General features: G+C 37.4%; 1 protein-coding gene across 1 annotated transcript; it reads left to right on the top strand.

The window, feature by feature from the left end:
• Positions 1-6,551: 6,551 nt before the first annotated feature.
• LOC132543578 (protein starmaker-like) lies at positions 6,552-10,995 on the top strand. The gene is made up of 4 exons (XM_060207093.1): positions 6,552-6,636; positions 8,089-8,232; positions 9,206-9,448; positions 10,055-10,995. The coding sequence occupies exons 1-4, from the start codon at positions 6,552-6,554 to the stop codon at positions 10,993-10,995; spliced, it is 1,413 nt and encodes a 470-aa protein (XP_060063076.1).
• Positions 10,996-15,084: the final 4,089 nt, after the last annotated feature.

Genomic DNA, 15,084 nt, shown 5'->3' with positions numbered 1-15,084 from the left:
TACAATCTTGAAATTTAGTGTGCAATAAATAGCTAAATGGGTATCACTTTCAGTACGGACAAATACAATGTTCTCTTGAGTTACAGTTTTATCAGCTGAGATCCGCGTTTACCAGTAAAGTATATCAGTAACCGAGGTGGAAACTGGCAAAGTATTGGATGATTTTAATAAGCAAGCTGCACGATGTACTTAAAACGTTATCGTTAAACATTTGGCGTAAGGATCACACTATGTTAAGTTCGTCTGAGGAGTAAGGATCACACTATGCTAAGTTCGTCTGAGGAGTAAGGATCAGCTATGTTTTCTTATAATTTGCAGCCATAGCAAGATATGAAACGCATCATAGTTTTGAAGTACAGAGCAAGTACAATGAAGGCCCCTAGACACTATGGGATAACTACATATGGTAGCCATGGAATTTTATTGGTCTATATTTTCCGGAATTGTAAGTGCCCCTAAGGACCCAGTTCACGCCATAGTTGCATATACTGACGATATGAAAGTATATACGTCAAACGAATTTGACATTCCCTATCAGTTACACCTCTGGTCTATCTCGCTATTGCTATATGTGTTAAATATGCATGTGTATATAGATCTATCGATTTTTTCCGTGCCTTTATCCAAGCCTATAAAATATGTTACCGTAACGTTCGATCCTACGTGTCATGAATTATTAACAGAAAATATTGTCATTTGTTCTGGAATTCTATCTCATTTTCGAACACATACCACCGTCCGCCATTTTGTCGCTTTCGTGAAAGCTTTCACATGCGAGTCCGTATTGATTGGCGTTCTAGTAAAAGTCTAAATCATTTAGAAGCCTAAATTTTAACGCCCATTATCAAATTTGTGTTTAAAATACTAATATCCGTTGTTATTTCAGTCAATAAAGCTTTCTGATTCAACAATCAACAATATTGATATGTAAAAATGTTGACATTAATTTTTAAAATTCCGGAACCGGTTTCGTGCTTATGTTTAGACTTAACAAATATTGGATCCATCACAGAATGACAAAGCTATCTGTGATGACATATGATGCCACTCCCATCAACATACGTTGATCATGTACTTCATGATTCTGATCAGCGGTGCTGAGAGTAAATCAAACAAATAAATTCAATTTCATTGTTGAAATATAATAAGACCACTGGGAAATATTCTATCAACATTCAAATATTGGCTATCATCAGAAATCTGTCGTGTGAAACACGGTAAAAAAGACACGCAAGTGAATAGCACCTTTCGATACAAATTTATAAATAGATACAGTTTCACTAGATATTGAGTTAAAGTTCATCAAACAGTTGATTCGTCATTCCAAAACGCGACAGTGATCCTAAGGGATGTAATTTTGAAACCTAGAAGACGACTCAGAAAAATCTGAAATGGTCAAAAAAATGTCAAAATCTAGATGAGCGAATATCAATTTGATACTGAGAGCATTCCATTCTAGTAAAGGATGGGGTGACGAAGGGAGGGGGAGGTGACGAAGGGGGAGGGCGGACGAAGGGGAGGGGGTGACGAAGGAGGGGCGGGTAAACGATATCATTACTATACATTTTATTGATTTCGTCAGAAACCAGATGACGTCATGAATTCTTTTTACTGAAACTAAGCATCTAAATATGAAATGAAATATAACATTTCGCTGTGGAGTAAGTTTCATTCTCATTGTCTACAAACAAAAACCAAATACGATATTTCCATCGGACTTAATTTCAGTCGTGTTGTGAGAGGGTGGGGGAGGGGCTCGAATTGACATCTATATAGATGAGTTCTGTATTTGGAATAGGAATCTTGTTTTATCAGTTGTCAATGTTCGATCCTGTAATCAGACATGGGGTATAGAGTTATCTGCTCGACTATGTGAACTTTTCCCAAGAATTTCAGGTTTTCTCTTTTTTAACTAATGAAGTTTCATTTTAAAGATTTCAGTAGCAAACCAATTAGTTTGGCCTTAACTTTTTAATCCTTTCATATTCAAACGAACTTCTTCTGGTGATTAAAATTCTATAAGAATTAACAAAACCCCGTCCAACAGTTTTTCAAAGATCTTAGGCTTTTAGAAGTACATTTTAACATAATGGCATTTTAAAACTTTTTGGTTTTGACGTCTTTCAGAACAAAAGTTTGAATCCATAATTGTCATCTCTGTTTAATATTAAAAGAAATGAAGAAATTAGGGGCTTAAGGGATATGACAAGATTCTAAATTCTCAAGACTTAAAATATTTAAACATTTCCCAAAGAAAATTCATGAAGTCACTCTCGAGCCATAATTTCTGTCAGAGAAAGTGCCGTGTTCATAATGTATACGCTGTTCGATTCGGCGGAAACACCAAAGTGCAGGTGTGCATTACATCTCAGACTACAACACAGCCAACTGGAATCGAGGCAGAAGTTGGGCTATAGCTATTTAATAAAAACTTAATGAAGTAGAGACATATCGAAATGTAATTGAACCGTTAGTTTCGGAAACTAATCGGGTGAACTAACGTATGACATTTTTTGTAGTTTTGCTGAAATTACAATATCAATCGAATGATCAGTGGCTTCATCCCTAACCATCTAAGTTTTACACAACGTATGATATTGTACTGTCTGGAATTACTCAAACGTCATAGCTTAATTTGTGACGTCATCCCGCCGACGTCATTCCTCAATAGTCCTCACACGATCTCATTTACGTCATCCTTCGGTAGTTCTCACAAAATGTTTACACAGACGTCATCACCCAATTGTCCTCAAACGTCATATCTCTCAAGGCCATCACACATCGATTTCACTGACATCAATCCTCAGCATTTCTCACAAAACGTTTACACTGACGTCATCTGTCAGTGGTTCTCCATACAATGTTCATACCGACGTCATCATCCAGTTGTTCTCACACAACGTTTACACTGACGTCATCTGTCAGTGGTTCTCCATACAATGTTCATACCGACGTCATCATCCAGTTGTTCTCACAAAACGTTTACACTGACGTCATCTGTCAGTGGTTCTCCATACAATGTTCATACCGACGTCATCATCCAGTTGTTCTCACACAACGTTTACACTGACGTCATCTGTCAGTGGTTCTCCATACAATGTTCATACCGACGTCATCATCCAGTTGTTCTCACAAAACGTTTACACTGACGTCATCTGTCAGTGGTTCTCCATACAATGTTCATACCGACGTCATCATCCAGTTGTTCTCACACAACGTTTACACTGACGTCATCTGTCAGTGGTTCTCCATACAATGTTCATACCGACGTCATCATCCAGTTGTTCTCACACAACGTTTACACTGACGTCATCTGTCAGTGGTTCTCCATACAATGTTCATACCGACGTCATCATCCAGTTGTTCTCACACAACGTTTACACTGACATCATCTGTCAGTGGTTCTCCATACAATGTTCATACCGACGTCATCATCCAGTTGTTCTCACACAACGTTTACACTGACGTCTTTCCTCTCAAGGCCATTACAGATCCATTACACTGACATCAATACTCACTGTTTCTCATATAACTTTACACTGATTTTAATCGTCATTAGCCCAACGAAAATGTTTACTCTGAGGTAATTCCGAAGTGACTCTCACAAAACATTTGCTCTCACGTCATCCAAAAAATGTTTTTGCGTTGTTGCTTTTAATCAAGTAATGAATGTTCAGTCCATTTCGTTGCAACGTTTGGATCGTTTCACTCACGCTCTTGAATATTATTCCGAATGCTTCCGGACTTCGCCGATTTGTATTTATCGCCAAGGGATTTATGATTTCAGGTACATTCTCATTGTATGATGCTCATTAAGCCACAACACAAAACTTATTGCTTTTCTGTGACGTGATATAAATCCGTATCTGTTGTCAGATTCAATAATGTTACGTAATTATTTCACAGCAATCCTCAGAAATGAAATAAACATTATATGCACCGTTTTCTTTTTTAATTATTATTTTCATTGAGTGTGAACCATTGGATCAATAATTACGTTATTCTCAATGGGTTTGAATGAAGCGATATTTCCATCAAATGCTGTGATAAAATCCAAATTACGATTTTTAATCTGATATATACTGCTGAGTTATCTTGTCAGTCTTATGTTTTGCTAATTTTGCATGCTAGTCTGCTTTCTGTGATATATGTCTCTAATTCTTATGTCCCCTTTGTTCACTTGTTATGTTCTGTTTTTTATGTTGTTTGTCGCAGAAATAGCGCTACAGCGCTAATGTTGTCTCTGTTATATATATGCGACACTAAATAAAGTTTCTTGAATCTTGAAAATATATATATGTGTGTGTGTGTGTGTGTGTGTGTGTGTGTGTGTGTGTGTGTGTGTGTGTGTGTGTGTGTGTGTGTGTGTGTGTGTGTGTGTGTGTGTGTGTGTGTGTGTGTGTGTGTGTGTGTGTGTGTGTGTGTGTGTGTGTGTGTGTGTGTGTGTGTGTGTGTGTGTGTGTGTGTGTGTGTGTGTGTGTGTGTGTGTGTGTGTGTGTGTGTGTGTGTGTGTGTGTGTGCTGCGTGCGTGCGTGCGTGCGTGTGTGTGTGTGAGCGTGTGTGTGTGTGTGTGTCTGGTACCAATACTACATTATCAAATTCATTTACCGTCTTGCGATCAGAAAAAAATGTAGTGTTGTGAACATTCTTTGTATTGTAAATCTGCCATTGATCTGCAATGTCACGGGCCGAAGCCCATAGTGGTATCTAGCGACTTGCTCGAATAAGCACGCGCGGACATAGAACAAAATGGTGTCTCCTGTAAATAAATTGCCCAATATTAGATAGTTTATCGACTTTGTTGTGATTGTCGACGTTAATCCAATTTTAAATGGAAACGCCGACCATTTATTCAAGTGGAAGGGTCAGAAGTATCTCTTTGTAATGTTATATCACAGATTTATAAGTCTATATTGTGTAACACAAGACCAAATTTATACACGTAACTCTCTATTGCGGATAAAGTATGACTCCTCAAGGTCCGTACAACTTTAAAGTGTTATTTGTATCGTAAATATTCTTGAATTCTACTCACTACGACAATGTCAACGCGCAAATACTTTTAATTGCAAAGCGAAAATTATAACAGCGCGAATAGCTTTGGAAGTTTGATAAGAATCCTATGATTTAACTGATTTTTTTGTGGGGGGGGGGATGGTGGTGGAGGGATCCTATAAATAGAATTTTTGTCATTGACTTGTATGTAAGGTAGTAATATACCATCGATAAAATATAAGAAAAACCGTGTCATATTTACGAAAATCAATTTATATTGTATTACAATTCAACTGCGATGTAGTATATATTCTAACGACCATCAACACAATTAATTATTTTTACTATGTAAAAGTAAAGTGTGTTTTCTATCAAAAATGATGTGTAAAATCAGCGTGGCTGTATAGGATTTCCATTCATTCATCTTTCTTAGGGCATTTTGATACAGATAGTGTATAGAAGGAGAGGAAGGAAGAGAGGGGGAAAGATGAGGGAGAGAAGGGAAGGGGGGAAAGAGGGGGAGGAAGGGAGGGAGAGAAACAGACAGACAGAGGGGGAAGGGAGAGGGAAAGGCAGAGAGAGAGGGGCAGAGAGAGGGGGAGAGAGAGAAGGGGAGTAAGGGAGAGAGGTAGAGAGAGAGAGAGAAGGAAGGGAGAGAAAGGGAAGAGAGAGTCTGTTAAGCCAGTAATTGCTCCGCCGGATATATGCCTGGTGATTCTGAAATTAATCACCGATCGATTTATTTTAAATCATGGCTCATTAATTCATATAGCAAACCACATTACCACGGCAGAATGAGAGTACATGTGTACTAAACAGTTCGACCACCATTCATAGTCAGCTGTCTTTAGACAAGATAGTGTCTGAAATATGACAACCACGAGACAAAACATTACGTTTTATTTGGGTCAAATGTTGACATTCAAACACACACCCAAAAATACTGGCACTGTCTAAGAACTATAAAAAGGAACTTGGAGTATCGATATCCGTGTCCTTTTGACGATTTTTGTAAAGCTGAATGTATGGGATAAACTGGGTCACGGGTAATTTGATTCGTTTGCATTTTGATGTTTACGCAACCAAAATACAATATTTAATATAATCTAATATTTGATAAGGATGCTGAAAAGTATTTTATCTGTCTTGAAATATTTCATTTGTTGTATAATTTATCTTATTCTTATCGATGTACGAAATAAAAAAAACTTAAGAATATCGATAAGAATATATTTATTTCATTTGTAAATACGAATCAGAAATATATTCAGATACCCTATATAGACATCAATTTCATGACAAGTTTCTATAGTCAGCAGATGAGCTTTAAACAAATTGCCCAAGGAACGCGAGATACCGTTGTAATGACCATTCAGGATTTTTTTAATCGCTTGACCAGACGGATTGTAACTTATACACAAAAGAAACGCACAGATTTACGTGATATTGCCGTTAGTTACAAGAGACCCCCGACAAACTAGGGTCTAGTCTAGTGACGACTAAAATCAGAGGCGGGCGTTACTTTGTAATCAACAGCAGATTCTGATTTCACGAATATGTTTTCTTTATTTTGGCAGGCGTCCAACAAGTATGTACGCTACAAGAAGGTTTTTTCGTCTCTACAGAAGGCGGAAATCGACAGTAAGTACAAATCTGTTTTATTTATTTTCAAATCTTTTTTTAGTTCGAGAGTAAGAGTTAGGGGGCATTAGCTGTTTTCCCAGCACTGTATTTTATAGATTACTAAACATTTTAATTCTGATAGAAATAGGTCTTTTTAAACTTTAGTTTTAAAAAGTGTCTCTTGTGAAAACTATAAAGCATGGCCATTATGTTAGATAGAGTGTTAACCTAACTATTAAGTCGCATGATTGTTTCTACGTGTGCTTAATTAGGATGTATTATGTGTATACATTCAATGCATTATTTGCTAAAAACGAAAAATTAAAATAGCTCACGTAGCTTCAATTATAAACATCGGAATTTAACGGTTACACAAAGCCGGACAAAGATAATGCTATTATCTGATAAGTAGTATTCGATAAATTCGGATTCCGTGTGCAAGAGTTACCATTTTAAACCGAACACGAGGTTGTAGTAAAACACTGTCTTGTAATGATAGCGGTGGAATTTGTAAGAGTTATCTCGCTTAGTTCAGTTCATGGCAGAGCTGGACCTCAAAACTGTAAGCAAATAGCAAAAAAATGGAAATAACATATACAATTAATGATGTGCAATATATTATATAACTGTACTGTACAGCGTCAAATTTCCAATCACACGAGTCTCTCCAGTGATATAAAAACTATCAAAATACTGAAATCATAATCAATATCGTTTGTTACGAATACATAGGCCGATAAAAGATCATGATATCTGGAATTACCCAGGAACCCACCCGTTTACTCCGAGCTCTAGTTCCAACACATAATCGATCATTGATCACGTGATATACAATTATAATTACACAATAAGGTCAATCGAATACTATTAAATTGACACGTGACACTTTAACTCTCATTTGTGACTGGAACTAGTACATTATAAGCTAATTAGTCTGCGTCTGGCGTCTGACACGGTATGATCGTTTAATCTCGTTACGTAAGAGTATTGCATTAACAAGTTTTATTATGTAAAATGGGCAATGTCCTGGCAAAACTAATCTGGAGATTTATCATGATTTAAACAAGAAGTTTAAGTGAAATGGCAATTTAAAATGTAACGATATGTAAACGGCTCCGGCGTTTTTATAATGTTACTAAACGTACAAGAAAAGTTGGTAATAACACAGAGGCAATGAACAAAATGAAATTAAAAAGAGTTATTGTTCAAATCAAGGGTTGTTTTAATTCCTTATGAAAATAGCTGGGAGAAGGCCCATAGGAGTATGTCGTCGGAGTACTTGTAACTTTTAACTTCCGTTAGGGGAATCGAACCGCGAACGTCTAAAGTGACAGACGAGCGCATTTACCACAACATCACCATATCATACTTGTATTAAGATTAAATTAAAGTTGTTTTCTTTATTTTCATAATTTATATTCAAAAGTTTGTCAAAATATTTCTATTACCGAGAAGTTGGGTTTTTTTCAGTGTACCGTGACGTATTCAAGTTTTTCGACAAGACCAACAGAGGTTATCTGATAGCGGAGGACTTTGCTAAAGCTCTGAAATGTATCAACCAAGTCCCTGCTGAGGGCGAGGCCGAAGCTCTCCTTAAACTTCATGACGTTAACGGTGAGTTTGCCGTGCTGGGAGGTAGGGACGCGACTTATCTGACTAAATAAAATTTACACAAGGGGCGAATTCTATAACTTCTATAATGAAAGAATCAAACAGAAGTCTAATGATAAAGGTGCATTGCCTACCGGTAGCGACCACCGTGAAAAGGATTATCGCACCACAGGACAGGGGTGGAGATACCTACACCATTCATAGTGAAACGGGCGGTGTTTACATTTGTATCACACTACCGGACAAGATAACTTACATCAGGGACGGAGTTACATACAGTGAAAGGGTTGAGTTTATCATACCACAAGCCAAGATGATAATCATTAGGGGCGGGGCTATCTTACTATCCGTAGTGAAAGGGGATGGACTTACAGAGGAATCATATTACATAGTACAAGGGAAAGGTCCTTGACACCAGAGGCGGAGCTACCTACAGTAAAAGGGGCGTGGTTTATCGTGCTACAAGATAATTTACACCAGGATTATCGTGTTTCACCGTGACAATAGTGACAAGGGACGGAGTTTCGTGTTTCACAGTGACAATAGTGACAAGGGACGGAGTTTTCGTGTTTCACAGTGACAATAGTGACAAGGGACGGAGTTTTCGTGTTTCACAGTGACAACAGTGAGATGGGGTGGGGTTATTATGTTGAACTATGATACACTAACGTTCAGATCGAAACTGAGAGTTGCAGGCTGGGGTTTTTCCTGGTACTGGTGTCTATATATGGTATATATAGTTTTTAAACCATCAAAGGGATTGAAGTGTTATTCATGATGTCGGCAGTGGTTGACAGAGTTCGGGTTGAGTGGACGTCTCCAACATTGTCGTTTTAAGACCAATTTTCGATTTCAAACTAAACTTTACATCCGAATTATTTCTTGTTCCTAAAGCGACAATGCTTCTATTTTGCCACAATCACATTTGTCTTGTCCTCCTTCGATTCAAAGACATACGGTAATGTTTTGTCTGTAGGTGACGGCAAGGTGACGTTCGAGGAGATGGTCGTTATCACCGTGAAAAGGAAAAAGATCACAGACGATGAGTCGGAGATTCGGAAGGCCTTCCGAAAGTTCGACAAGAACGGGGATGGATTCCTGACACGTGAAGAGCTCGCTGTGGTCTTGACTTCAATGGGTGATAAACTTGGAGTATCTAGCGTAGAGGAAGTTATGGAGCAATTCGACAAAAACCATGATAACGTCATACAATATGAAGGTACTTATGACGTCATTTCCTGTAAATGTTTGTATATCGAATAGAAGTAGTGACGTCAAATGTCGTTGCTATCTCGTCAAAATGATCAATAAGTTCAGACCAAAATGAGTTTGTTCGGTATAATTTTTTCGAATATAAATTTCTAATACCAGTAAAATTGTCTAATGAATAAATCTGTTTTAACTAGAGTTACTTCGTGATTACATAGTGTTACTTTCAATGACATTGTAACGCTGACGTCACAAGTCGTTAACGTCACGTCAGAATTGTTCATATTCATATTCTCAAACTTTCATTATGAAAAAGATTTATTCAAGTAGGTCTGAATGAAGGAAATTTTGTGAAATTCGAATTTCTATTTTTACCAGGAATTGTTATGTATACTATACCCATTTGACTGAATTTTCACCCGAAATCCAAATCACTGCAAATAGCACGTGTTCCACTTTTAATCACAAGAAAACGAGTGACAGTTTATCATAGAATGTAATAAATTCTTGGACAAATAAATTTGTACTTTAAAGAAAAAATAAAACGGGGGATATATTTTACTAAATAGTTGTTAAACTTCACTCTCCGTTTAAATGTCCTGCTTTTCTATCGCAGAGTTCGCCAAGATGATGGAAGGCGGAAATGATGCTGATGAGGAGGCGAAAGAGGAACCAGACGAAACGAAGGCTGAAACTGATGCTGAAGCTCCCGTGGAGGGTAATGTCACCGAAAAATCAGACCACAAAACGGAAGAAAAGGTTGAGGAAAAAACAGAAGTCAGACCCGGTCAGAAAGGCAGTAAATCAGAAGGGAAAGCAAAAACAAAAGTGAACAAGACTGGCGGGAAACCAGGAAACAAATCCGAAAATAAAACCAACATGAAAAGTGACGTAAAGCAAGGTGGAAAAAGTGATGGAAAAGGTGACTCTAAAGCAGATGCGAAGGGGAACGCGAAGCAAGCCAGTAAATCTGTCGTAAAAACCGACGCGAAGAGCGACGCAAATTCAGAAGTAGCGTCCAGTAAAAGTGACACTAAATCGGAAAATAAAACAAATGAAAATAACGCAAAGGGTAATGTAAAAAGTGAAACGAAATTACAAGGAAAATCAAATGCGAAAAGTGTTAAAGAAAAGGAAAGTAAACTGAGCACAAAAAATGACACCGGAAGTGATACAAAATCCGACGGGAAGTCAAGTCCGAAAGTTGAATCGAAACAGAACTCCAAATTGCCCACCGGGAAGTCGAGGGGTGACCTGAAGTCACACGCTAGAACTGACTCAAAAGGAAGTATAAAGAGCGAGACAAAAATACACACAAGAACCGACTCAAAAGGAAGTATAAAGAGCGACACAAAAACACACACAAGAACCGACTCAAAAGGAAGTATAAAGAGCGACACAAAAACACACACAAGAACCGACTCAAAAGGAAGTATAAAGAGCGACACAAAAACACACACAAGAACCGACTCAAAAGGAAGTATAAAAAGTGACACTAGATCTAATACTAGTTCGACGGACGAACAGATGTCCTCTAATCCCAACAACAAAAGTTGAAGATGGCAGACATAATTCATTCGGCGCCCTGAACAAAACTTGAGGACAGTCAAACCAATCGATGGTGAGCTCTTCTGTGATAAAAACATGGTTTCAGAGTCATGTCAACCAACGGATTTAAAAGTATATATTATATTACGCCGTTGCCTGTGTAGATAATTGTCGATTGCCATCGTATAATCAAACGATTAACATGTCTTAGTGTAACGAAGAGCTCACATGTCGGGTTCGGTTTGTATAGTTGATAGTAATCGAGATAGGAACTGAGATTTTCCGATGTAGATTCTTTATAATTTCATACTTCTGAACAACGAAAGTCTCTACACAAATAGTTTGAGACTGACTAACTATGTTATCATTTCAATTAAAATCATATTTCTACATACAGCAAATTGTTTTGTTTTGTTTTTGTGTTTTGAATGGTTTGTAAGAAACAAATCGAGAAAAGATGAGGAACAAAATGTGGTCTAAAACTAGACAATGAAATTACTACCCTGTCAGATACGTTTTCGAAACCAAAGTTCTCTTTTTCTAGAGTTATATTTTTCCATATGTGTCAATAAATCATTGCACAAGAAGAAGAAATCAGCACAAGTTTACCCGTTTGGAGCGGTTTTGACAGAGCGCGGACATTTCAACTCGATTTACTTCCCTTGGAACTAGAAATTGATATTTGACAATGTCAGAAATTTCGGATTAGTGTGGATGATTATAATACGGAATACTTTTGGTCGTTCGATTTGAAATTCCAAGGAATGCATCTAGATGATACAGGGTGTCTGTTTTCCTAAGACATAAATACACGTGTTTCCTGTTTCTCGACTGTCATTTTTTTTCGCGACCGACCCCAGTTTTCTTTTGTCATTTTGTCCTAAAAAACCCTCTAAATTGTTGTATTCTCTGGTCCCTAGACGTACTAGTACCATGAAACAAATTCACTTAGACGCTTGACATATATTTTTACAGACCGATGTCAAACATTCTCTCGACACCTTTCTGGAAAGGTGGTGGTCGCTAGACCATCAAAAGTAATCGAAACGTGTTGTCAACTACGGCATTTTGATTTAAACATATTTTATTTGTACAAAGTATACAAGCAGGATTGGGCACAAGTTTTCTAACTTATATAAAGCCCTTTCCTATAAAATTTTACAAAATACATATTAACAAGACAAGACGACATGTTTAAATACAATTATAATACACAAAAAAAAACGAGAGAGAGAGTTTAAATAACTTCATGTAGAGCGGTCTCTCCTGATACAAACAACACAAGTAAAAATACAAAACGCTTTTCATAACTTTCAAACTTTTCTACAGTTCATCACATCCCGTGCGAATATCGCTTTCTCCTGGCATCCGGGTCCTTCAGAAAAAAAAACGTCACTACTTGTGTCGGAGCAAGGAGAGACCAAATATTTTTACATTTATCACGGAAGGAGATAGAGGGAGGTAGATAGAGAGATAAAGATCAAAATCTGTTTGAATTAAGTATATATTGCTGAGTGATTTGACATATTTTTACATTATCTTCATATGAGTAGATAATACTACCATGTAGGAGTAACTGCAGGTCTAGAGGGATAAAATTATTTAGTTCTCGGTACAGAATGGCTCTCTGGTCCGAATAAATATTACAAACAAAATAATAGTGGTAAGTATCTTCAACAGGGTGTCCACATTGACAGAAACGATAATCTATTAGATTGGATCTGAAAAGCTCATTATTTAAGGTATTGGATTTATTTCTTAACCTAGTGTGTAGTATATTAGCCTTACGACTACCAAGCAAATAATAATATGGAACTAGTGTAGTGGGTCGAAGAGAATGTTTAAAGATAGAGTAAGAAACACTTTGTCTAAACTACGGCATTAAATTCATACCTTGTGTCAGAAATACAGGAAAGACTATCATTTTCAAATATCAAACAGGATAGTTCATCTAACAGACTGTGATACTCAGCATGATAAATATTAGTCTGAAGGGCGATTTTATTTTTGTCATGGTCGCAGTTGATAGTCAGAATTCATAAAGTGGTAGCCATTGTAAATATGGTGAAAAGTTTGTTTGTTTGGGGGATGAGTGGAAATAGAAATTCTCCCTCCTCGGGAGTTACAACCCTTGTCACTATAATACATATTTATGGACCGCGCGTGTTCGTGCCAAGTCCCTAAGAGGACAACTAGGGCCATTTTGAGGTTCTATTCGCCGCATGCTATCTTCAGACAACCCTGTGTTATTAACATGTGACGTTTCTATTTTTAAATGTTGTGTATTTTTAAATCGTACTTTTACATTAAGTTACTTTACATTCTGTTAAATTAAAATGCCAAATGGGTATCATGTTTTTACAATTTATCATTGGATCCGAAAATTAATTTCTCGTCTGTATTTCAGTGCAAAAAAAAATGTCTTAGGCTTCCGGATATTGTGTTTATTGCCATGGATAAATACTTGCCCTGACATGCCCCTATAATGAATTTATCCCTGCAATCGATTTTGAAAAACAAAATTAGTCTGAACGGAAAAGTAAGTTTAAAAGTATTTTCAGAACAGCATTCCTAACAATTTCTTTCTTTTCATGTTCACACGCTGTGTTCTTCTGTCGGACGAGGCAGCACAACAGGTTTCTACGGATCCAGCCTTTCTTGTTGTTTGCTGCCTTGGATGGACGTGACGTCTGCTTGCCGACTGAGGCGCCACTGCTGCCACCTATTGGACATAGAATGCACGATTTCAGAAAACAAGAGGATTATCAAAACGACACATATAACATTAAAACATGACATATCAAATAAATTGCCTGTGGAAATAAGACTATTGGAAAAACAAGTTAGCACAAACTTCTCCATCTCGCTTTCCTTAAATTGGATATCGTGAGTGACCTTCTTGTATGCTTTGGGGTGGGAATGGATTTTTTTTCGGAACATATCATCGACAGAGTTCTAGACAGAAAGACATACAAAGTAGATACTGTTCTCACCTTCTGTACCAGTGACTGCTTTCTGTACTTCTTTATTGTCTCTCTATTAAAAAATAGAAACAGTGTAATGTAGTAACCAGGTAATGACAATGCTGAATATAACTATCTTTATTATCATCGTTCTCATTTTTTTCAGAGGTATAATGAAGAATTCGGTTGAAATTGGTGATCATATATGTATATCCGTTTTCCATTCCTGTTTTTACATATGAAAGAACTTCTTCTTTTCACTGAAGTTATCATGTGTAGCTTTGACAGTACAAGATTGTGTGGTAATGTTTCAGCCACAGATTCCAGAATGGTCTTACACGTGTTCACAATGGTGATGGTAAGCTTACCTTCAGTAGTCTGTGTAACAGTCGTCCCAATATGTTCTTTTTGTCGGAAGTCTCTCTCAACTGATGTGTTGTCACGGGTTCGTTAACTGTTTTACAACAAGAATACGAATTAGATATCTGGTAAAGTTATTCGTATACATTTATTAAGATAAATTCAGACAATACAGTTACGATTAGATGATCCAGGATTCATTCCGTGAAAGTATATGGTAGTTCTAGGACGATTTATTTATTCAATTAATTGTTCATTATGAGAGAGTGGCTAGTAATGCCGTATACGAAATAATGATAGGTGTTTCTGAAATACCTTGGACGATGTCAGGGGCTGCAATTCGAACCTGATTGTCACTTCCGCTTCCTGTCACTTCTTGCTTGCTTCCTGCGTCACTAAATGCCGATGAATTACTTCCTAATGTGACAGTTGTTACTTCCGGTGTTGTTTTGAGCAGTTCTTCTATCTTATTATCAGTAGGCGATGTTTGACCTTCGCGGATGGCGGTCACCGATTGTCCAATGGTCATCTCTGCAACATCATTTCCTTCCTTATCAAAATGTTCTGACCAGTCCTTCATCTTATTATCGGTTTGGGAAGTTCTACCATCGCGTATGGCGCTAATTGGCCGATCGACAGCTTTAGATTGTCAGCGCGGTTTAGCCAATCAGATCGCGGGTAGTATTTGCCTCTTTGTTTACGTTTCGTTACTCCGACATACTGCGACAATGGTGAAACGCTGCTGCTGGGGAACTTGCAACACCGATTCTCGCTA

This window comes from Ylistrum balloti, unplaced genomic scaffold (genome assembly GCF_031769215.1).
Source record: "Ylistrum balloti isolate Yb309-2 unplaced genomic scaffold, AGI_CSIRO_Ybal_v1 Utg369758, whole genome shotgun sequence".
Lineage (NCBI taxonomy): Eukaryota > Metazoa > Mollusca > Bivalvia > Pectinida > Pectinidae > Ylistrum > Ylistrum balloti.
The sequence above is the reverse complement of the archived record's forward strand: the minus strand, read 5'-3'. Positions and strand labels throughout refer to the sequence as shown.

Bases quoted from the DNA above. Each gene is read 5' to 3' on its own strand.
- LOC132543578 (XM_060207093.1), top strand. From the start codon at position 6,552: ATGTTTTCTTTATTTTGGCAGGCGTCCAACAAGTATGTACGCTACAAG. The intron at 8,233-9,205 runs GTGAGTTTGCCG...TTTTGTCTGTAG, and splicing joins TAAACTTCATGACGTTAACG to GTGACGGCAAGGTGACGTTC. The intron at 9,449-10,054 runs GTACTTATGACG...TTTCTATCGCAG, and splicing joins TAACGTCATACAATATGAAG to AGTTCGCCAAGATGATGGAA.